This window comes from Mobula hypostoma, chromosome 18 (assembly GCF_963921235.1).
Source record: "Mobula hypostoma chromosome 18, sMobHyp1.1, whole genome shotgun sequence".
NCBI lineage: Eukaryota > Metazoa > Chordata > Chondrichthyes > Myliobatiformes > Myliobatidae > Mobula > Mobula hypostoma.
In genome coordinates, this window is record NC_086114.1 from 19882941 (window position 1) to 19906302 (window position 23362).

At 43.4% G+C, this 23362-nt stretch overlaps 1 protein-coding gene across 6 annotated transcripts in view; it reads left to right on the plus strand.

Moving 5' to 3' along the window:
• The window catches only part of LOC134358370 (PH and SEC7 domain-containing protein 1-like), a 179616-nt gene that overhangs the window by 148384 nt on the left and 7870 nt on the right, over positions 1–23362 (plus strand). For all 6 annotated transcript variants that reach the window (XM_063070518.1, XM_063070519.1, XM_063070522.1 and 3 more), the window contains 5 exons: positions 8913–9103; positions 11090–11160; positions 13820–13977; positions 15936–16080; positions 20131–20274. In XM_063070518.1, the coding sequence (XP_062926588.1) occupies positions 8913–9103; positions 11090–11160; positions 13820–13977; positions 15936–16080; positions 20131–20274 (709 nt within the window). The remainder of the gene's footprint in view (positions 1–8912; positions 9104–11089; positions 11161–13819; positions 13978–15935; positions 16081–20130; positions 20275–23362) is intronic.

Sequence of the window (23362 nt, forward strand, 5' to 3'; positions counted from 1 at the left end):
GCTTTGCACTGTTGTAACTATATGTTATAATTATGTGGTTTTTGTCAGTTTTTCAGTTTTGGTTTGTCTTGTGTTTCTGTGATATCGTACTGGAGGAACATTGTATCATTTCTTAATGCATGCATTACTAAATGACAATAAAAGAGGACTGCATGTCCTCATAATCTAATCTAATCTATAATCTCTTTGCTTTTGAGCATTCAACCCCTGTTTATAGTGTTGTGCTCAATTGACTGAGTATTGGGCATTGGGTAACCTGATAACCTCAGGGAGATGCAAGGAACAGTTGATGATGTTGAAATTGAGATTATAATTAGTAGTTTATCTATCGGGAAATGCTCTGGAGTCTTTAAGGCATAATGTTGATGTGTCAGGTGGTGATGTGGCTGGGACAAGTAGTACTGGAGCTTGTTTGTTCCATGCTTCTTGCTGAGGTTGTTTTGGACTTGACTCAGATTTCCCCCTCATTGTCATTGCTGTGTCTTGGGAAATTTCACTGAGTTAAATGTGAGTTGTTGTTATTTATGTTGTCCGCTGTTAAAAGGAATACAAGCGTGTGACATTTCAGAGAGATCAAGCTAACCCCTTGGAGGTGGACAGGTTTCAAGGTGCTTTTACCTGTCACCTTGCCAAACGGATGATTGGTTCTAGTGACAGATTGGTGGCTGCCTGTCACGGCTCAGTGGGTAGCATCTCCACCGTTAAACCAGGAGGTTGTGGGTTCAAGCTCACCTCCAAGACCTGCACAAGTAACTAAGCTGACGTTCCACTGGGGAGGAATGCACTGCTGTCAAAAGCATCATCCTTCTGATGGAAGGTTAAGCCAAGGATTCATCTGACTTCAAGGATCCATCATCAAAGACCACACCATCAGGTTCAGGAACAGTTATTACCTCACGACTATCAAAGTTCAAATTTCAAATAAATTTATTATGTTACCATATACTATGAGATTCATTTTCTTGCAGGCTTTTACAGGAAAAATAAAGGACAATAGAAGCTATGAAAAACTTTGCATATAAAAGACTGACAAAGAACAAGCAAACAAACAAGTGATTGATGTGCAAAAGACAACTACTGTGCTAAATTGGTGTGGATTACTGCATTCACCTCCACTCTGAACTGCTTCTACAACCTCTAGAATCATTTGCAGGGACACTTTTCAACCCATGTTTGCAATATTATTGTTATTTGCACAGCTTGTCTTTAGCACATTGGTTGTGATTCAATTTTTGTCTTTTTATGTATAGTTTTTTGTAAAATTCTCTTAATTTATTTTTTCCCCTGTAAATGCCTTCCTAAATAAATCTCAAGGTATTCTAACCGGGGGTGGTAATGGGGACGAGCTCCCACTACCTATTAAATGCTTCCAACGGCCTGCTCCTCAAATAGCCTCTGACAAACAAGTCCAGCTCCTAGTCTTCATATGTGAAAACTGTTAAGGCCAGCGGAACCATTTCTACTGACAGGAGAAGGGGCAAGGACAAATTACTGGTGCCTTAAAACCAGTCACTTAAGGCAGATGGGGCTCATCTGCTGTGTTCGCTGCTTATCTGGAAGAAAAACTCTGATCCCAAACCTCCACTGCCTTGTGGCTATACCCACTCATGGGAAAGGATTAGGGAGTAAGTCCAGAGGGAAAAATCCAGATGGAGTCCCTAAGGCAGACCTGCATTGGGTTCAATGCTGACCGGCAGCTCCTGTGATGTTGCTGGTACCAAACTATATCAGTCTCTGCCATTCCTTTGGGTTCATCAGATGCATGGGGGGCGGGGGGAGCTGCTACATGGGCAACAGCTCACTCTCCATATCGTACTGCCCAGGCTTGCAAGACAGCTAGGACACAATGTCCGTGGTCAACTCTGACCTCCAGAGGCCTCAGGCTGATAAACTTCGATGATACATTTACTTTGAACTTTGCCATCTCAGATAGATGTAAAAGTAACCATGGAATTGTGTGAAGAACAGTAACGAAGTTCTCAAAAATACTCTGTCAGTATCTGTCCTTCAGACAAAGTCTGAATTATCTGGTCAATCTCTCATTACTGCAGAATAGCGACTGTGTTTCCCACATCATAACAACAACTATATATCAAAGTATCTGTGAGCTTTTAAATCACGAAACGTATTAGCAAAATTTGAGTCCTTTTCTTGCGCTCAGACTAAAAGAGATTGAAGCAACTAATGGGATTAAATGACCCATTTATGAATTGAACCAGAATTGATTGATGTGATCACATGAAACTCATAAGATCGTCAATTACCAAGTGAGATATGACCAAGGACACCAGAAGAAAGCCAGTATTTTCTCTCTGACTTTAACACATACTCACTCACTTCTCCTTCCTTCCTTCCTTCCAGAGAGGGAGCTGTTGGCCACAGAGCAGCAGGGGGTAGCAAATCCTATAAGAATATATGAGCTTGATTTTGGGAATTGGATGACAAATTAGCTATGTTGGAGCCAGACCGTGTGGCCCCACTTGCGGGCTGTTGCCAGCACATCCTTAGGCTAATGCGAATGATACATTCACTGTATGTTTTGATGTACATGTGACAAACAAAATGAATTGGAATCACAGCTGGTTTTCATACTCTGCTGTACCCACTGTGTGGGTTGAGTTTAAGTCTCCTCCAGAGTTCTTCATTGACCCAAATCAAACAGTTTGCATCCTCTCTGGGGTTCAGCTTAAAGGAACTTGGTCAGGATTCAGTGGAAGATGAAATCAAGATAGAGAAGTTGGTCAACAGATAAATCCACCTTAAACGTTTAAAGGGGAGTTGCAACTTGTAAAAACTGAAAGATTTTCAGCTTCTCCCAGAGTTCTGGATCATTAAATCCTTTGACAGGAGGGTGTGTAATACCTCACTGGGGCATCTGAGGATTTGAATTTTAAATAATTGAATAAAAATTAGCTTTATTACCTTCTATAGATTTGCTGAGTATGCCCACAGGAAAATAGATTTCAGGTTGTATATGGTGACATATATATACTTTGATAATAAATTTACTTTGAATTTTATTTGTTACACGTACATTGAAGCATGCGGTGAAATGTATTGCAAGCATTGGCAGCCCACAGGTGTCGCCATGCTTCCGGCACCAATATAGCATGCCCACAACTTACTAACCCTAACTTGCATGTCATTGGAATGTGGGAGGAAACCAGAGCACCCAGAGGAAACCTCTGCGGTCACGGGGAGAATGTATAAACTCCTTTCAGAGAGTGGCAGGAATTGAACCCGGTATTACGCCTAGCACTGTAAAGCATTGCGCTAACCACTACAGTACTGACCTGCCCTGAATGAAATAAATTTCATGATCTCAGCAGCAGTAGCTGTAGTTATCCAATTGTCATAAAATTTAACCCAGTTCACAAGAAAATATGCCATCCTCCCCCATTCTAACCCATAGCTGCCCCAGAGTTTTAACTACTGAGAGGTAGTGACAGATGGACAATAACCGTCAGAATGCCCACACATTGTGAAGTAATATTTATTTTAAAACGTTGAGAAAAATTCCTGGGGCTAAAAGTCATTCTTTTTTAAGGAACAGCAAAACCAAAATCACATTATGTCTAAAAATCAACATCATTTTAAATTAATAAAGATTTTTCTGAACATCCCAAATTAGGGTCATGGAGTACTACAGTACAGAAACAGACCCTTTGGCCCATCTAGTCAGTGCCAAAATATTATTCTGCCAAGTCCCATCAATCAATCTGCAACCAGACCATAGCCTCCATACCCCTCCTATTCATGTAGCTATCCACATTTCTCTTGAATGTTGAAACTGAATCCACCAACACCACTTCTGCTAGCAGCTTGTTCCACACTCTCACCACCCTCTGAGTGAAGATCCCCCCCCCATGTTCCCCTTAAACAGTTCACCTTTTACCCTTAACCCATGACATCTAGTTCTAGCCTCATCCAACCTCAGTGGAAAAAACCTGCTTGCATTTACCCTATCCATATCACTCATAATTTGTATACCTCTATCAAATCTCCCTTCAATCTCCTACACTCTAGGGAATAAAGTCCCATAAAGTACTAGTCATTTTGAACAGTATACCCAGTTCCAGGATGGTGGGCCTAAGCTCCCACAAAGAGCATTATGGCAATGACTAGTCTGCTGATTGTGAGATAGATATAGGTTAATCTGATGGGAGAACTCCCTTGCACCATAAACATAATGGCAGGGAACCTTTCCCATTCACCTGTAAGAGCAGACAGAGTCTCTATTCAACTCTAATTGGGCTATTCCCAATTAGTTTGGCAAATGTTATTCCCTTTATTTTAGGAAAGGTAATTGGGATAACCCTGGCAGTTATAGACCACTGAGTGTGTATTCATGATCTTCCACTGCTGAAGTCCATCCAATCCACTTCAAGGTTCAATGTGTTGTGCATTCAGGGAGGCTCTTCTGCACACCAATCTTGTAACACATGGTTATTTGAGTTACTGTTGCCTTCCTGACAGTTTGAACCAGTCTGGCCATTCTCCTCTGACCTCACTCATTAAACAAAGCATTTTTGTCCACAGAACTACCACTCAATGGTTTTTTTTTGCTTTTCTCGCCATTTGCTGTAAACTGTTGTGTAAGAATGTTGTACATGAAAATCCCAGGAGATCAGTAGCTTCTGAGATACACAAACCACGCCATCTGGCACCAACATTCATTCTGACGTCAAAGGCATCTAGATCACATTTCTTCTCCATTCTTGTGTTTGGTTTGAATAGCAACTGTACCTCATGACCGTGTCTGCATGCTCTTATGCATTGAGTTGCTGCCCCATGATTGGCTGATTAGGTGTTTGCATTAACGAGTGAGCGTACCTAATAAAGTGGCCACTGAGTGGTAGACAAGCTATTGGAGAGGATTCTTTGAGACAGGAATTATGAGCATTTGGAGAAGCATAGCCTGACTATTGATAGTCAGCATGGCTTTGTGAGGGGCAAGTGGTGCCTCACAAGCCTGATTGACTTCCTTGAGGAAGTAACAAAGCAAATCGAAGAAACAAGAGCAGGGGATGTGATTTAAATAGATTTTAGTAAGGCATTTGACAGGGTTCCCCATGGCAGGCTCATTCAGAAAGTCAAGAGGCATGGAATTCAGGGGAAATGTGGGTGCATGGATCAGAATTGGCTTGTCGACAGAAGGCAGAGGGTGGTAGTAAGCGGAACATTTCCTGCCTGGACTAGTGGTGCTCCACAGAGATCTGTTCTGGGATCCCTGCTCTTTGTGATTTTTATAAGTGGCTTGGATGAGGAAGTGGAAGGGTGGATTAGTAAGTATGTAGATGATTGGTTGATGGTGTTGTGAAATGTGTAGAAGGTTGTCATAGGTTACAATAGGATATTGATAGGATGCAGAGCTGGGCTGAGAAATGGCAGATGGAGTTCATTCTGGGAAGTGATGCACTTTGGAAGGTCAGACTTGAAAGTGGAATACAATTTTAATAGCAGCATTCTTAGCAATGTGGAGGAACAGCGGGATCTTGGGGTCCATTTCCCTTGATTCTTCAAAGTTGCTGCACAAGTTGATGATTCCTGTCCTGTTGAAAGTGGCAGTGTGGATGATACTACGAACATGGAGGCTTTAACAGCAGCACGGAGAAGCCACTGTAGATAATGGAAGGGGCTGGTTGCCTCCCATACTAACTCCTGGGACATACCATCAATCCCAACCGGATCATCTGTAGTAGAGTGTGCCAGCCCCATGGGATCTGTCTCTGCCACCAATCCACAGAGTTAGAGTGGAAGTAGCTTAATCTTGACCCACGGGACTGCCTGAGAAGACGATGATAATGATGGCAAAGTGATAAAATTATGAAAATCAAAATGCCAGGACATATACCCATTTATGTGCAAATTAGTTGGGAATTTAATCAGTCGTGAGCTAGTCTGATGAAAGCTTCTGTTGGAAACTGAGAGAGAAATGTGTGCATTGCAAAGGTTCAGAAAGCAAATCTTTCAATTATGTTTTCTTATTTTAGCTGCATACTGTTAATTGCATTGATTTTTCTGTCAGTACCTGTGCGAGAATTCGTTCCACATCTCTCATTATCTGCTGTGAGCCTTATTGCAGCTCTGAAGTCTCCGCAGGGTGCTCCATCATGCAAGGCAAACAAACTCTGTGGTGTAAAAATAGGATTGAACACTGTGGTGGGATCACAGGTGCATCCAGAAAGGACAAACTGGTTCTTGGGCCTTCTAACAAACTGTCTTCCTTAACGATATCGTTCGGTCATCACCTCTCAGACAGTAAGCAAGAAGAGAAAGGTTAAGAGAGAAAATGATTGGAAAATGAGCAGGATGATGGAGAGGGAGACGTTTGAAGCTGCTTACTCTCACTGAAGCCTATTGAATATTGATAGAGTGGATGTAGAGAGGATGTTTCTAGAGATCTTCTGTCGAAACTTCTATAGATGTACCATGGAGAGCATTCTGACAGGCTGCATCACTGTCTGGTATTGGGGGGTGGGGGTGGCTACTGCGCAGTATCGAAAGTAGCTGCAGAGGGTTGTAAATCTAGTCAGCTCCATCTTGGGCTCTAGCCTACAAAGTACCCAAGACATCTTCAAGGAGCGGTGCCTCAGAAAGGCAGCTTCCATTATTAAGGACCTCCAGCACCCAGGACATGCCCTTTTCTCACAGTTACCATCAGGTAGGAGGTACAGAATCCTGAAGGTACACACTCAGCGATTCAGGAACAGCTTCTTCCCCTCTGACATCCGATTCCTAAATAGACATTGAACTCTTGGACACTACCTCACTTTTTTTTAATATACAGTATTTCTGTTTTTTGCAAGTTTTTAAATCTATTCAATATACACATACTGTAATTGATATTATTATTATTTTTATTTTTCTATATTATTTATTGGATTGAACTGCTGCTGCTAAGTTAACAAATTTCATGTCACATGCTGGTGATTCTATTTCCAATATTTGGGGGAGTCTAGGACCAGAGGACACAGCCTCAGAATAGAAGGACATACCTTTAGTACAGAGATGAGAAGGAATTTCTTTAGCCAGAGAGTGGTGAATCCGTGGAATTCATTGCTGTGGAGGCTAAGTCATAGGATATATTTAAAGTGGAGATTGATAGGTTCTTGATTAGTATGAAAATCAAAGTTTATGGGGAGAAGGCAGGAGACTGGAGTTGAGAGGGATAATAAATCAGCTTTGATCATGTGGCAGGGCAGACTCAATGGCCTAATTCTGCTCCTGTGTTTTATGGTCTTACTTGTAGGATCACAGAAAGCTGGAGGAAGTCAGTGCATCATGCAGGGTATGGACAATGTCAACCTGAAATGTCAGCTGCCCATTTCGCTCCAGAGATGCTGCCTGGCCCACTGAATTCCTCCAGCCTTCTGTGTGTTGCTCCAGGCGGCAGCATCTTCAGTCCTTGGTGTCCTGATCATTCTGACTTGCAGAGGTGAGCCTGCAGTGTAACTGCTGCGAATCCCCAGTAAGAATGTGATAAGCATTGTGGAATCAGAGTTAGTATCACTGACTTAGATGGCATTAAATTTGTTGCTTTGATGTAGCAGTACAGTGCAAAGATATAAAGTTGTTATTAATTACAAAATATAATAAATATTTAATTATTTATTGAGATCCAGTGTGAAATATACTTCTGGCCCTTTGACCCACACCACCCAGCAACCCCCGATTATCACGGGACAATTTACAATGACCTGTCAACTGGTTTGTCGTTGGCCTGTGGGAGGAAACCAGAGCACCCAGAGGAAGCCTACGCGGTCACAGGGAGAACAAACAAACTCCTTACAGGCAGCAGCGAGAATTGAAAACGCAAACACTAGGAAATCTGCAGATGCTGGAATTTCAAGCAACACACATAAAAGTTGCTGGTGGACACAGCAGGCCAGGCAGCATCTCTAGGAAGAGGTACAAGGCAGCATCTACAGGAAGAGGTACAATCCATGCCTGCAATCGCTGTTTTTTTGACTTTGTCATGGTAGGCAAGGATTACAAGATCTTACACCTGCAAAGTACCTCATACTGTAGATGCTGCCTGGCCTGCTGCATTCACCAGCAACTTTTATGTGCATGGCAAGAATTGAACTTGTGTTGGTTATACCGTAAAGCGTTGTGCTAACCACTACGCTACTGTGCCATACCATGCAAGGAAAGGGAATAACAAGGACTATTCAGGTTGTGGAGGGGATGAAGGGTTGAGTGTGTGTCGAGACTCCTGCACCTCCTCTCCAATGGTAGTAACAAGAAGAGATCACATCCTGGATGGTGCTGGTTCTTTAAGATGGATGCTGCCTTCTTAAATGAATGGTGGAAGTGCATTGGGGGAAATACAGCTGTAGCCTACAGGCTCTCCTCATTCTCTGTTTCATCCCAAAACATCCAAATCTTAAAATATTCCTGTGGAGAGGTAATAACAGAATTATTTGCAGGACAGAAGCAACTGATGTCAGTGTGATGTGATTAAGGCTGGCAAAGTGCTTCCTGAATGCAATCCTGCTTTAATGCTGACAGAAACGATCAGTCATAAAAAAACGGTCACAGAGCATGTTAAATAATCAAACGCACTGTGTGAAGAAGACGCAAGAGGATTGAAAATGATGCTGGTTCAACTTCCCACCCTCAGTCCCCACCCATCTAGGATCCTCCTTAACCTTCTTACTTACCTGCCCTGCAACCTTTAGAAATGTGTGAGTATTTGCATTAAGATCCCTCCATTCTTCGACTGTCCTCAGGGATCATCAGGTTCTCGTTTCTGTCAACCCAGGTATTAGTGCAGAGACAACTGAAGATGCGGATGAATAGGCTAAAACCGCAGTGATTAGATTATGACTTGTGTGTGAAATTGGATCTTAGTGTGCTTGTGGAAGGGTTTTGATTATGCTTAAGGCAAATGCTTTTCCTCCTGACAGTAATGAGGAGGAGCTGCGTAAATCCTTGTCTGAGTTGGCCGATGAAAGGGCAGACCCAGGCCTGAAGACCATGAAGCGGATCAGCAGTGGCAGCAACCCGTTCCTAGACATCATGCAGGACCCCAATGCTGCCACGTACAAGCACGGCTTCCTGGTGCGCAAGGTGCACGCTGATTCCGATGGGAAGAAAAGTGAGTGTCACCTCCTGAAAAACCGCGGGGCTTGCATTGAATGGGCAAGGGGGACTGAAAGGTTAATATGCAAGTGCAGTATTGGCACAAAATCCAGGAATGTACAATTGCCTTCCTACCTTCAGTGAGGGTGGAACAAGCTCTTTAATAAAAAACCCATGACATCAGTCACATTGGTAGCTGATGGTCCACCATTCCTCCTTTATCAGTTTATGAGATGCAGGCATCTTTGGAAAAGCCAGTATTTGTTGTCCGTCGATAACTACCCCTGAATTAAGGAGGCAGTGTAAAATCAAGTGCGTTGGTGGGTCCTTGCAACAGTCCATTTACCTTTCTCATTACTTCCTGCTCCCACTTAACTCACTTCAGGGTTTCTTACTTGAATTCACGTAAATCCTCTGTAATCTTTGCCCATTTATAGAATGTAATATTCACACAATCTTATAGCACAGAAAGAGGCCCTTCAGCCCATTGAGTCCATACTGACCATCAATAATCCCATTCTAATCTCCCCCAGATTCTGCCACTCAACTGCACAATTTACAGCAGCCAATTGACCCATCAGCCTGCATGTCTTTGCACCCGGGCACGGCTATAACTCCAGAAAAGAGGAAGGCAGTCGGCTGCAGCAGAGCCCTCGGCTACTCACCACTGGCCCCATGAATGGGCAGTCTGGCCAGGCCCAGAAGCAAGACCACCAGCAGCCCACACCCCTCTGCACTGGTGACTATGGATCAGGAGCGTGGGGCTGAAATGCAGTCGGAACTTTAGGAGCAGCCCCTTCAGATACTCAAACAGGGGCTGCATCCCTCATACTCCATATATGCATGATAAACCATCTCCTCCCAGCCAAAGAAAGGACCCTCCCCTTCCTGCAGTTCACTTCAGTCAACTGATGTAACAAGTTAACAATGGATTGATATGCCACAACACTGACTAGATAGTGAGTCATAGAGACACAGCATGGAAATAGGTCCTTCAGCCCATCAGATCTGCAGCAACTGTCAACCGCTCACTTCTACTAATCCAACATTAATTCCATTTTTTAATTCTTCCAGAGTCTACATCAACTTCTACAGATTCTACCGCTCAGCTACACACCAGGGACAATCATCCCGCCAGTCCACAGGCCTTTGAGATGTGGTTGGAAACTGGCGCATCCAGAGAAAGTCTTGTGGTCTTAGGGAGGGTGGGCATAACCACTGCGGGCTCACTGTACAGTATTCCTGGTGTGGGAGGGAGTGGCAGACATGGGGTGGAGGGATGCGAGAGTTAGCCGGAATGTAGGCAGAAGAAAATAGGGTCAATGCAACTGGGTGCTTGATGGTCAGAAGAAACTCGATGGGCCGAAGGATCTCTTTCCACTCAGTGTGACTGACTCAGGCTTTGGTGGGTATGTAATCAGTAGCCCATCTTTCTGCAGTTGTCTCCACCCTAAAAATCAACTTCTGGGCCAGGTATATGGGTATCCTGGTAACTCCTATCAATCAGAGTTCATTTTCCCCTTTACAGCTCCATCAAGCATAAGGGACATTTTTTGGTATTAAACACAGTTTTATTTCTGATGATCTTTTGCTTGGGCTGTGAATTGACTAAAGATTTTCCCGTAGGGTAGTCTTTATTTTTCAATAATGTGTAGCTTTCCACAGAGTAAAGTCATAACTCTCAGGGGCTTAGGATAAAACGTGTGTTAGTTTAGGTATTTGGTCGTAAGGCAAAATAACTTGGTGCAGTGGCAGAAAAGACACGTTTCCAATTATTGTCCAACAACATTGTTTTTGCTTGACGTACTACGGTGGGCCAGAATGTGGAGAAGATATCATTCATGGTGTCTTTCTTTAGTTGAGTTTTATAAGCCAAATATTTTTCAGTTGTGGCCTGAATTTTATCCAATTCTTAGACCATTGCAGAAGCTGACGTTTCAAGGCATTGAAGATATTGTGGCAATTGGTGCAGGGTACAAATCAGTGTGAATTTTCTCCACAGCTCCCCGGGGCAGGAGAGGCTGGAAGACCTTCTATGGTGTGCTGAAGGGGATGATCCTCTACCTACAGAAGGTTAGATCACTTTATTTTGCATGCTGATATTTTGGTCTAACTGAGAGATCTTTTGTTGGTAGAGAAAGGAGAAATGCTAGAACTCGTGTGTTGGTGTACTTTCCTGGATCTCTTTGAAAAGGCCAAAAACTGCTGGGAAAGAAATTCTGCAGATGCTGAAGATCGAGTGTAACACATATAAAATGCTGGAGGAGCTCAGCAGGTCAGGCAGCATCTATGGAAATAAATAAACAGTCGACGTTTTGGGCTTTTCATGCACAACAGTCTCTAGAGTTGACAGAGAATGGTGCGAAAAACAAAAAAGCATCCAGTGAGCCATAGTTCTGTGGGTGAAAATGCCTTATTAATGAAAGAGGTCAGAGGAGAATAGACAGACTGGTTCAAGCTGACAGGAAGGAGACGGTAACTCAAATAATCACACATTGAAAAAGTGGTGTGCAGAAGTACATCTCTGAACGCCCAACACTCTGAACCTTGAAGCGGATGGGTTACAGCAGTAGAAGCCCATGAACATACACTCAGTGATCACTTTATTAGGTGCAGGAGGTACATAATAAAGTGGCCACTGAGTATGTATTGCTGCCTTTCCAGCCTGTCCATGTTCTTGCCTGAATGACTGGTAAATGTCGCGATTGCATCTGCTTCCACCGCCTCCCTTGACAGTGTGTTCTAGCACCTCCCATTTCCTGGTTGAAACTTCTTATGCACACATCTCCTTTAAACTTTACCTCTTTCACCTTAAAGCTATGTCCTCTAGTAATTGACATTTCCAGCGTGGGAGAAAGACTTTCACTATCTACTCTGTCTATTCTTCTCTCTCTCTTTTTTCTCTCCCTGTCCCTCTCACAATAACTCCTTGCCTGCTCTTCGTCTTCCTCTGGTGCTCCCCTCCCCCTTTCTCTCTCCCTAGGCCTCCTGTCCCATGATCCTCTCCCTTCTCCAGCCTTGTATCCCTTTTGCCAATCAACTTTCCAGCTCTTAGCTCCATCCCTCCCCCTCCTGTCTTCTCCTATCATTTCGGATCTCTCCCCTCCCCCTCCCACTTTCAAATCTCTTACTATCTCTTCTTTCAGTTAGTCCTGATGAAGGGTCTTGGCCCGAAATGTCGACTGTGCTTCTTCCTATGGATGCTGTCTGGCCTGCTGCATTCCACCAGCATTTTGTGTGTGTTGATATTCTTCTCATAATCAGGTTGTCCATCGGCCTCTGATGCTCCAGAAAACACAATTCAAATCTGTCCAGTTTCTCCTTATAGGTAATACCCTCTAATCAAGGTAACATGCCAGGCCTTGACTCCCCTTGTGGGGACTGATAATATGCCACGCTCCCTCTGCCTCTGTTTTTACAAGTCTGTCATGGCCACCAGCCTTGAAAATCCCCTGGGATCCTAAAATTGTCTCTAACAGCTGCTAGCGGTAGATGCTTTGCACCACAAAACTCTGAGACCAAGAAGCCTGAATGTGAGGATTCGATGATTAAATTGAAGACTGTGTGACCTCTGTCCGGTTGAGTTTTTTGGGCACCACTTTGCTGTTCAGCAGGAGTTGTTGAGGTAAGCTAAAGCTCTCCCCTCCCTGCCCACCACGTACACACCACTCCCACATGTCTTTGTACCTTTTGCTCCCCTTCACCACCCTCAGTCCGGGCTCTTGGAAGACACTCCACATTGAGGAAACGTGCCACTAGTCACGTCATCTCGCTGCCAGAGACTTACTCTGAAAAATGGAAACTGATATGGAGCTGGAACCAGCAGCCAGTTAGTCTACCAGGAAAGGGGCCAGTCAATGATTAATTGAGAGTAACTTAAACAAAGGCAATGTTTGAACTTCCTTGTTCATGAATAGATGCCCAAATGCAGATTCCTTGTGTTAACATATCGAATGACCTATACTGGGCCTTGCACATGGATGCAATCCTATAGAAAGCTCACCACCATCTTCACGTTATTAGAAGGTTAAGGAGGTTTGGCTTGTCACTGAACAAAATTCAAAATTCTACAGGTGTACTTTTGAAAGTATCCAGACTGGTTGCATCATGGTACAGTAATTTGAATGATCAGGAATGTATGAAGATAGAGAGTATAGTACATCACAAGCACATCCCTCCCCACCATCAAAAGTGTGTCCGCGAGAAGCAACGTGTAACATCAAAGATCCCCACCATCTGGGCTGTGCCATCTTCTCCCAGATGTCATTGGTCAGGAGGTAAAGTGTGAAGTCATGCAACACCAAGTTCAAGAACGGCTACTTCCCTTCAACCATAAACACAACTGATGAAGGGTCTTAGCCAAAAACGTCAACTGTGTTTTCCTCTCCATAGTTGCTGACTGGCTTGCTGAGTTCCTCCAGCATTTTGTGTGTGTTTCCCTTCAAGCATTCGGTTCTTGAACCAACAGACACAATCCCAATCACTGCCTCAGTTTAGCAACACTATGACTACGTTGCGCTACAACAACCTTTCTTTTCTTTTGATATAACTGTGGTATAATTTTGTATATTTTTTGGGTTTAATTTATGTTTTGCGTGTGAATGTTGTGTCTCTGATGCTGTGTACCTGTGGTGCTTTTTCATTGTACTTGTGCACACGTGTACTTGTGCAGATGACAATAAGCTCCATTTTAAGGAAGGCAACGTTGATTATTTTCTCTTGTTTTTGACAGGATGCATACAAGTCAGATAAGCAGTTGTCAGAGGAAGATCTGAAGAATGCCATCAGCATTCATCACTCACTGGCAGTACGGGCATCCGACTACAGCAAGAAGCCCAACGTCTTTTACCTAAAGACGGCAGATTGGAGAGTCTTTCTGCTGCAAGCCCCGTGAGTGAATACCGTGCAGGGCAGATGAGATTACTGGTGCTGATAGCACCAGCAGCTTCCAAATAATTACTGAACACACAAATAGCTCCTTATCTGGGTAAAATGTAAATCGTGGCCGCTGTTTCAGTTTCAGTCGATGCCGGGCAAACAATTGATTATTTCCAAACTAGGTCAAGAAAAACAACAAGCCAACCAATGTTCCAAATTAAACTGTGCTTCAAGAGAGGCTGAGGCAATTGAGTAAGCAAGAGATTGAAAGGAATGGGGCCAATTCATACAGAAAGAAAAATATCCCATTCTAAAGTGCTGTTTTGTTATTGGAAGCTTCCCAAAGCACTGCACAGAAAATAAGCCATCTTGGTGTGTAGATATAGTAAAGTGGGCAGTGTGAGAAAATGGAGAAAATTGGGAATGTAAGGAGAAGGAAGTGGTAAGCACGGAACCAAGATTAGATGGACTGGGGAGGGAGGGGAGTGTGGGTTTACACCAGAGGTTCATGTCAGGTAAACTGTGGGAGAATCAATGAGCTCCAAATGATCTAAGGGTGCACGGTACTTTGGTTTGAAGACCTCTGAAGGGTTATGTCTGTAAATGAGCTGTAGAAAAAAAACTCTCCAACAAGTTTCATGGGGTTACTGATTCTGATGGTGGAATTGGCAAACTCAGAAACTTAGAACATAGAACAGTACAGCACAGTATAGTCCCCTTGTCCCACAATGTTGTGCCAACCTCTTAACCTACTCTAAGATCAATCCAACCCTTCTCTCCTACAAAGCTCTCCAGTTTTCTATTATCCATGTGCCTATCTGAGATTTTCTTAAATGTCACTTATGTATCTACCTCTATCACCACCCCTGGCAGGCGTTCCATGTACTCATCACTTTCTGTGTAAAAATACTTACCTCCGACATCCCCACCTATTCTTTCCTCCAATCATTCTAAAATTATGCCCCCTCATATTAGCCAGTTCTGCTTTCAGAAAAAGTCTTTGGCTACCTACTCAATGTAGGCCTCTCTTCATCTTGTACACATCTAACAAGTTGCCTCTCATCCTCCTTCGCTTCAGAATTTATGCAACCTATCCTCATAAGGCATGCTCTCTAATCCAGGCGGCATCCTGGTATACCTCCTCTGCACCCTCTCTAAAGCTGCCACAATGACACGATCAGAACTAAACGCAAGATTCCAAGTGTGGTCTAACCAGAGCTGCAATATTACCTCACGGCTCTTGAACTCAATCTCACAACTACTGAAGGCCAACACACCATACTCTGTCTTAACCGCCCTGTTAACACATGGCAACTTTGAGGGATCTATGGGCGTGAATGAAAAGCTCCCTGCTAAGAATCCTGCCATTAGGTGTAGGGAAATACTTCACAATTTAAACCACACTCAGGGACATTTAGAAATCCTCCTTAGGTAATGACAGTAAGCCTCCCTCAGCCTGATTATCTGGTTGTCAAAGTGATACAGAGTCACACAGCTTAGAAACAGGCTTTGTTGCCCATCATGTCCATACTAAGACCATAAAAAATAGGACTAGAATTAGTCCAATCGACCCATTGAGTCTGCTCTGCCATTCCATTATGGCTGATTTATTTTCCCCCTCAACCTCTCCTGGCTTCTCCCCATAACTTTTAACACCCTTAATCAAGAATCTACCAACCTGCGCTTTAAATGAACCGAATGATTTGGTTTCCACAGCCATCTGTGGCAATGAATTCCACAGATTCACCATCCTCTGGGTAAAGAAATTCCTTCTTATCACTGTTCTGAAGGGACATCCTTGTAACCTGAGGCTACCCCCACTGGTCTTAGACTGTCCCACTGTAGGAAGCACCCTCTCCACATCCACTGACCCTGTTGAGGTCCACGTTCTCTCACTGTTTCTCCAGGGGCCTGGATTTCACACTTGGATTTTTGTTCCCCTTATAGACACTGCTTTCTTTTGCTTCCAGGAGCTCAGAGCTGATGCAATCCTGGATCACCCGTATAAACCTGGTGTCGGCCATGTTTTCAGCTCCGCCATTTCCTGCGGCCATTGGTTCCCAGAAGAAGTTCAGCCGGCCTCTGCTTCCCACCGCGGTGACCAGGCTGTCCCTGGTGAGTGACTCGTCATTGGTTGTAACACTGGGATCAGAGTTACGCTAAGAACCACAACTTCCATTTATAATTATTAGATCTAAAACCTGCAGAGTGCTTCACAACAGACAGCCGAGCCACATGAAAGGAAACTGAGATAAAAAGCTAAAACACCGCAGGTGATGGTAATCTGAAATAAAAAAACAAACAGAAAATGTTGCTAAAACTCAGCGGGTCAGGCATCATCTGTGGAGGAGAAGCAGTTTATGTTGAAGATCCTTTATTGAAACTGGGAAGGAAAGAGAGCAAATTAGTCTAAAGTAGAGGCTCCCAACCATTTTGATGCCATGGATCAATAACCATTAAGCACTTGCCCCATCTGCCTTCCCACCCCCTCATTTGAATCTATGCTCCACCTCCCTTTCCTATGAGATTCCATCATCTTGGGCCCTTTGTCACCTCCACCTGTCACCTTCCCACTTTTGTTGCTGTTTCTACTCTCCCCACTTACATCTGCCCATCACCCCTCCCCACTTGGATCCATCGATCACTCACCAGGTCTAGCTTCACCTTTTTCCTCCACCTTTTTATCCCAGCTATCTCCCCTTCATCTTTCATTCCAGATGAAGGTTCTCAACCCAAAATGTCGGCTACCATTTCCCTTCATTGAGTAATAGATTTAGTCCATGTGGAACTCTTACTCTGCCTTGTCCTATTGACTTGCCCCTGTACCATAGCCCTCCATCCCCTTCCTGCCCACGTACTTATCCAAGTCTCTCCTAAATGCTGCAATTGACTCCCCCCGCCATTCACCACTTCCTCTGGCAGCTCTTTCTACACTTGTACCCCCCTCTGAATGAATAAGTTCCCACTCAGGTTCTCCTTAAATATTTCAACTCTCATACTTAACTTATGACCTCAAGTTTTAGCCTCACCCAACCCCAGTGGAAAAAGTCTGCTTGCATTTACCCTATTGATAACCCTCATCATTTTGTATACATCTATCAAATCTCCCCTCATTCTCCAAAGCTTCACGGAACAAAGTCCTAAACTATTCAGCCTTTCCCTATAGCTGAGGTCCTCAAGTCCTGGCAACATTCTCGTACATTTTCCCTGCACTCTTGTCATCTCCCTTGTAGATAGGTGACCATAACTGCACACAATACCCCAAATTTGGTCACACCAATGTCTAATACAACTTCAACATAACATCTCTACTCTTGTACTCAGTACTTTGACGTATGAAGGCCAATGTGCCATAAGTTCTCCTTACCACCCTATCTACCATTTTCAAATAATCATGGATCTGTATTCCCATATCCTTCTGTTCTACCACACTCCTCCGTGTCCTACCTGTGTTAGGCTGCAGGGATACTAGGGCAAGTGTCCAAGATCTTAAGGAGGGTGTGGAAAGGGGAGAGGTGCAGAGATTTAGAAAAGGAATTCTACAGTCTGAAGACCAGCCCAATAAAGCAGGAGATGGTCAAGAGGCCAGAACTGGAGTAGCATCAACAATGAATGACTTCAGATAAAGAGTAGCCAAGGGAATAGAATAGCAATATATTACAAATGTGCTAGCCCTTGCCCTGTGTAGCTCTGCTGCAGATCCATGAAGGAACTTAGAGACCTTAGAGTCTATGTTGTTGTGTGAGGAATGGCTATTCAGAAACCTGCCTACCTACCTGTTGGTCACCTACCTAAAGGAAAGGTATCAATAAGATTGAAAGAGTACAGACAAAATTTACAAGGATGTTGCTGGGACTTGTGGACCTGAGTTTTAGGGAAAGTTTGAATAGATTAGGACTTTATTCCCTGGTATGCAGAAAGAAGAGAGTTTTGATAAAGCTACACAAAATTATGAGGAAAATACAGCGGTATGCAAAAGTTTGGGCACCCCTGGTCAAAATTTCTGTTACTGTGAATAGTTAAGCGAGTAAAAGATGACCTGATTTCCAAAAGGCAGAAAGTTAAAGATGACACATTTCTTTAATATTTTAAGCAAGAAAACTTTTATTTCCATCTTTTACAGTTTCAAAATAACAAACAAGGAAAAGAGCCCGAAGCAAAAGTTTGGGCACCCTGCATGGTCAGTACTTAGTAACATCCCCTTTGGCAAGTATCACAGATTGTAAACACTTTTTGTAGCCAGCTAAGAGTCTTTCAAATCTTTTTTGGGGGATTTTCACCCATTCTTCCTTAAAAGGCTTCTAGTTCTGTGAGATTCTTGGGTCATCTTGCATGCACTGTTCTTTTGAGGTCTGTCCACAGATTCTCGATGATGTTTAGGTCAGGGGACTGTGAGGGCCATGGCAAAACCTTCAGCTTGTGTCTCTTGAGGTAGTCCATTGTGGATTTTGAGGTGTGTTTAGGATCATTATCCTATTGTAGAAGCCATCCTCTTTTCATCTTGGGCTTTTTTACAGATGGTGTGATGTTTGCTTCCAGAACTTGCTGGTAGTTAACTGAATTCATTCTTCCCTCTAGCAGTAAATGTTCCCCGTGCCACTGGCTGCAGCACAAGCCCAAAGCATGATCGATCCATCCCTGTGTTTAACAGTTGGAGAGGGGTTCTTTTCATGAAATTCTGCACCCTTTTTTCTCCAAACATATCTTTGCTCATTGCGGCCAAAAAGTTCTATTCAAAAGGTTCAAAGGAACGTCTGAACAAGTCTGATGCATTTTGGAAACATGTCCTGTGGACTGTTGAAGTTAAAATAGAACTTTTGGGCGAAAATCCCCCAAACAAGAATTGAAAGACTCTTAGCTGGCTACAAAAAGCGTTTACAAGCTGTGATACTCGCCAAAGGGGGTGTTACTAAGTACTGCCATGCAGGGTGCCCAAACTTTTGCTTCGGTCCCTTTTCCTTTTCTGTTATTTTGAAACTGTAAAAGATGGAAATAAAAAAGTTTCTTGCTTAAAATATTAAAGAAATGTGTCATCTTTAACTTTATGCCTTTCGGAAATCAATTCATCTTTTACTCGCTCAGCTATTCACAGTAACAGAAATTTTGACCAGGGGTGCCCAAACTTTTGCATGCCATGTATGGTAATTATAAGCAGGCTTTTGCCACTGAGGTGGAGTGAGACTAGAACCCGAGGTCATAGGTAAGGGTGAAAGGGGAGATATTTAATGGGAATCTAAGGGGGAACTTCTTCACTCAGGGGCTGTTGCAAGTGTGGAATGAGTCGCCTGGAGAGGTGGTGGATGCAGGTTTGATTGCAACATTTAAGAGAAGTTTGGATAAGTACATGGATAGGAGGGGTATTGAGGGAAGAATAACAGTTTCACACAGACTAGAGGGGACGAAGGGCCTATTTCTGTGCTGTAGTGCTCTGTGACTCTAAATGTGGACATGCATTTTCACCAACATCAGTCTGTTACTACTGATCCATTGGATTAAGCAGGTAAGGTATATTGTTCTGTTCAATAGGTACAATAGGTGCATTTAATGTCAGAGAAATGTATACGATATACATCCTGAAATTCTTTTTCTTTGCAAACATCCACGAAAATAGAGGAGTGCCTCAAAGAATGAATGACAGTTAAATGTTAGAACCCCAAAGCGCCTCCCCCCAGCTCTCCCCACTCCCACACACAAGCAGCAGCAAGACAACAACCCCTCTCCCCCACCAGCAAAAAGCATCGGTGCCCCCCCAAAGCACTCAAGCGTGCAGCAAAGCATCAATAAAGACACAGACTTACAGTACCCCAAAGAATACTCTTTTACCCAGTATTCGACATACCACAGGCACTCTCTCTCTGACTAATCATGTTTATGACACTTAACCAGTGCCACTAATAAAACCAAGAGCCAAGGGGACATCAAGACTAGGTCTGACAGAACTACAGCAAAGGAGATCAGATGCTCAAAACAGTCAAACAGTCCCATCAAACAGTCCCAGCATTTTCATGGAGCTGTGGCAGCACAGTGGGACCTCTGCTGGTCGCTAGTGGCAATGACAAGGATAGAGCAATTTGGTTTTCAAAGCCAGCAAGATTAAGACGTTTTGAACAAATCATGTGGTGGGGGAAAGAATTAAAAGCCCGTTCTTCGTCTCTTATTTTGTAGGAAGAGCAGATAAAGGCTCATGAAGCCAGGCTGAAGGCGATGACTGCAGATCTGGCTGAGCATCATTCAGTCCCTCCCGACAAGAAGGCGAAGACTAAAGAGCTGGAGGAATACAAACAGAAAGAGGAATACCTGGAATTTGAGGTGAGCAAGGAGGCAATTTCATATCAAAGGCCAGAGCTGAAAAGCTTTGCTTTTTATACAAAGAAGGCTTAGTTTAAATTATACCTTTCAAGCTCTTTCCAGCCAGTGATGCGTTGCCCCTCTTGTAATAATGGAAACACAAATGCCATTTTGCTTACAGGAAGGTCCCACAAATGCAGTGTAATAATGATTAGATTTTATGCATGTGTTATTGGTCTGTAGATAAATATTGAACAGGACACCAGGAAGAACTTATCATTTCTTCCACAAAGTGTTGTAGAATTGTTACAGCACAGAGTGACCATCCGGCCCATCATTTCAATGCTAGCTCTTGGTAGAACAACTTTGTCAGTCCCACTTCCCTCTCAGGTGCTTGTTCATTTCTGAAGATGTTCACTGCCTCTGCTCCCATTGCCCTGAAAGGCACTGAGTTGCAGATCATAATTTACTTGCACATTTATCATTTTTCTCTTCCACCCACGAGATTACTTGCATCCATTGCAGAGAGCAGATACATTTCACATCTCACACAACCTCTGACAATGCAACCCATCCCCAGTACTGCGTTAATGCTGGAGTCATAGAGTACAGAAACAGGTATTTCAGCCCAAGTGGTGCTTGCCAACCAAGATTCTCTTCTAAGCTAGTCCTATTTGGGCCCATATCTCTCTTGCTTTCTCTATCCCTATACTTGTCCAAACACCTTTTACATGTTGTTAAAGTACCTGCCTCAACCACTTTATTTGGCAGCTCATTCTGGATATATACCACAATCTAGGTGAAACTGTTGTCCCTTAGGCTTCTACTAAATCTCTCCCCTCTCAGCTTAAACCTATACTCTCTAGTTCTTGATACCCCAAAACTGGGAAGAAGACTACGCATTCACTGTGTTCTATACCCCTCATGAATTTATACACCTATAGCCATCTTTCTTCTACACTCCAACTTGCTCTGCCGTTCTCCATAACTCAGTCCGACGGCATCTTCACAAATCTCCTCTGCATTCTTTTCAGCCTAATGTGGCCATGAAGTTGTGCAGACACTCTTCACCCATTGAGTCTACACTGAGCATCAAATACCAGATGACACTACAGCTATTCAAGTCTCTGGAGTGAGATCCAGAAGTAAGAGGGGCAGCTGTTTATGACGGAAGAAGGATTGTGACTCAAAGCATTGACTGCCCACTTCACTTCTCAGATCTTCTTCCAACAGTGTGGTTTGTGACATCACACTGCGCTGAAATACCTCAAAATGATGAATAAAGTCTTCTTGGCTTCCAGCCAGGTACAGCTATCCATTGTATCCGACATTTCGATAACAAGCTCTGCCATCTTCTTCAGGGATGATGCTTCAATATGTCTAGTGCAGTGGTATGGAGTATAAACATACCTAGGCATCATCCTTGAAGAATATGGGCAGTGTTTGTCAGTGAAACCTCAGTTGTAATCAATACCCGTACCCTGCTGGAGGCCCGAGAAAACATTATTCGTCATATACGCCAGGAAAGCTCTAGATTGTTTATCACAAACCTCAGAATGGATTATAGTGTCTGTTGCTATGGCGACAAATGCACAGCCATTTTGCAACCCTCAACTAACAGTAAGGATTAAAATTGAGACACAAGATATTTTGCAGATGCTGGAAATCTTGAGCAACACACACAAGATTCTGGTAAAACTCAACAAGTCAGACAGCATCTATGGAGGAGTAAAAACTGTGGATGTTCCAGGCCTGTTCAGGCCCAAAACATCAAACGGTTATTCTCTTCCATTGATGCTGAGTTCCTCCAGCATTTTGTGCATGTTGAGTGCAATAAAAGTGGTTGGCTGCTTCAGTGCTGTATCGTTGTGTGACTTTATTCCTCTTCTGAACCGGACCTGACCAGTTGATGATAGCCCACTACAGGCTACACATTTGAAGCATTGAGCTTCATTTGGTATTTGTGCTGGGAATAAAACAGTCCCAGCCACGTATTTGCCTCTGCATAATCGATAGCAAACAATCAGCATGATAAAACCAGCGAAGCAGGATGCTTGAGCAAAGAAACAGGCTACTCAGTCTATTAGATCCATGCTAGTTTTGATGCTGTACACATGCCTCCTCCTATATAACTTCAGTATATTCCTCCCACCAGCATCCCACCAGCATTGTTCAACCAGCATCCTGGATATTTAATGGATAGATTTTTAGATTTGCAGAAAACCAAGGGATAAAGGGTTAATATGGGAAAGTGCTGCTTCGGTAAAAGATCTCCATCAACTCCTTGACGATCAGAGAAGACAAGCAAATAAAATGGCCAACTTCTCCCATTTCCCATGTATTTGGGTTCTTCTGCCTTTCTCTGCCAATTATTCAAGTTAGTTAGTTAAGCCTACCAGTCCTACCGGGGCACAGGCTGCCGACAGCAGCTCTCCAGACTCCTCTATCCTGGGCCAGTCTTTCAAGCTGTCCCCAGTACAGCCCATCTTCAACATTGAATAACTACTTTGGTTCTGTCTTCACTAAGGAGGACATAAATAATCTTCCGGAAATAGTAGGGGACAGAGGGTCCAGTGAGATGAAGGAACTGAGGGAAATACATGTTAGTAGGGAAGTGGTGTTAGGTAAATTGAAGGCAGATAAATCCCCAGGGCCAGATGGTCTGCATCCCAGAGTGCTTAAGGAAGTAGCCCAAGAAATAGTGGATGCATTAGTGATAATTTTTCAAAACTCTTTAGATTCTGGACTAGTTCCTGAGGATTGGAGGGTGGCTAATGTAACCCCACTTTTTAAAAAAGGAGGGAGAGAGAAACCAGGGTATTATAGACCGGTTAGCCTAACATCAGTGTTGGGGAAAATGCTGGAGTCAGTTATCAAAGATGTGATAACAGCACATTTGGAAAGCGGTGAAATCATCGGACAAAGTCAGCATGGATTTGTGAAAGGAAAAACATGTTTGACGAATCTCATAGAATTTTTTGAGGATGTAACTAATAGAGTGGATAGGGGAGAACCAGTGGATGTGGTATATTTGGATTTTCAAAAGGCTTTTGACACAGTCCCACACGGGATTAGTGTGCAAACTTAAAGCACACAGTATTGGGTATAT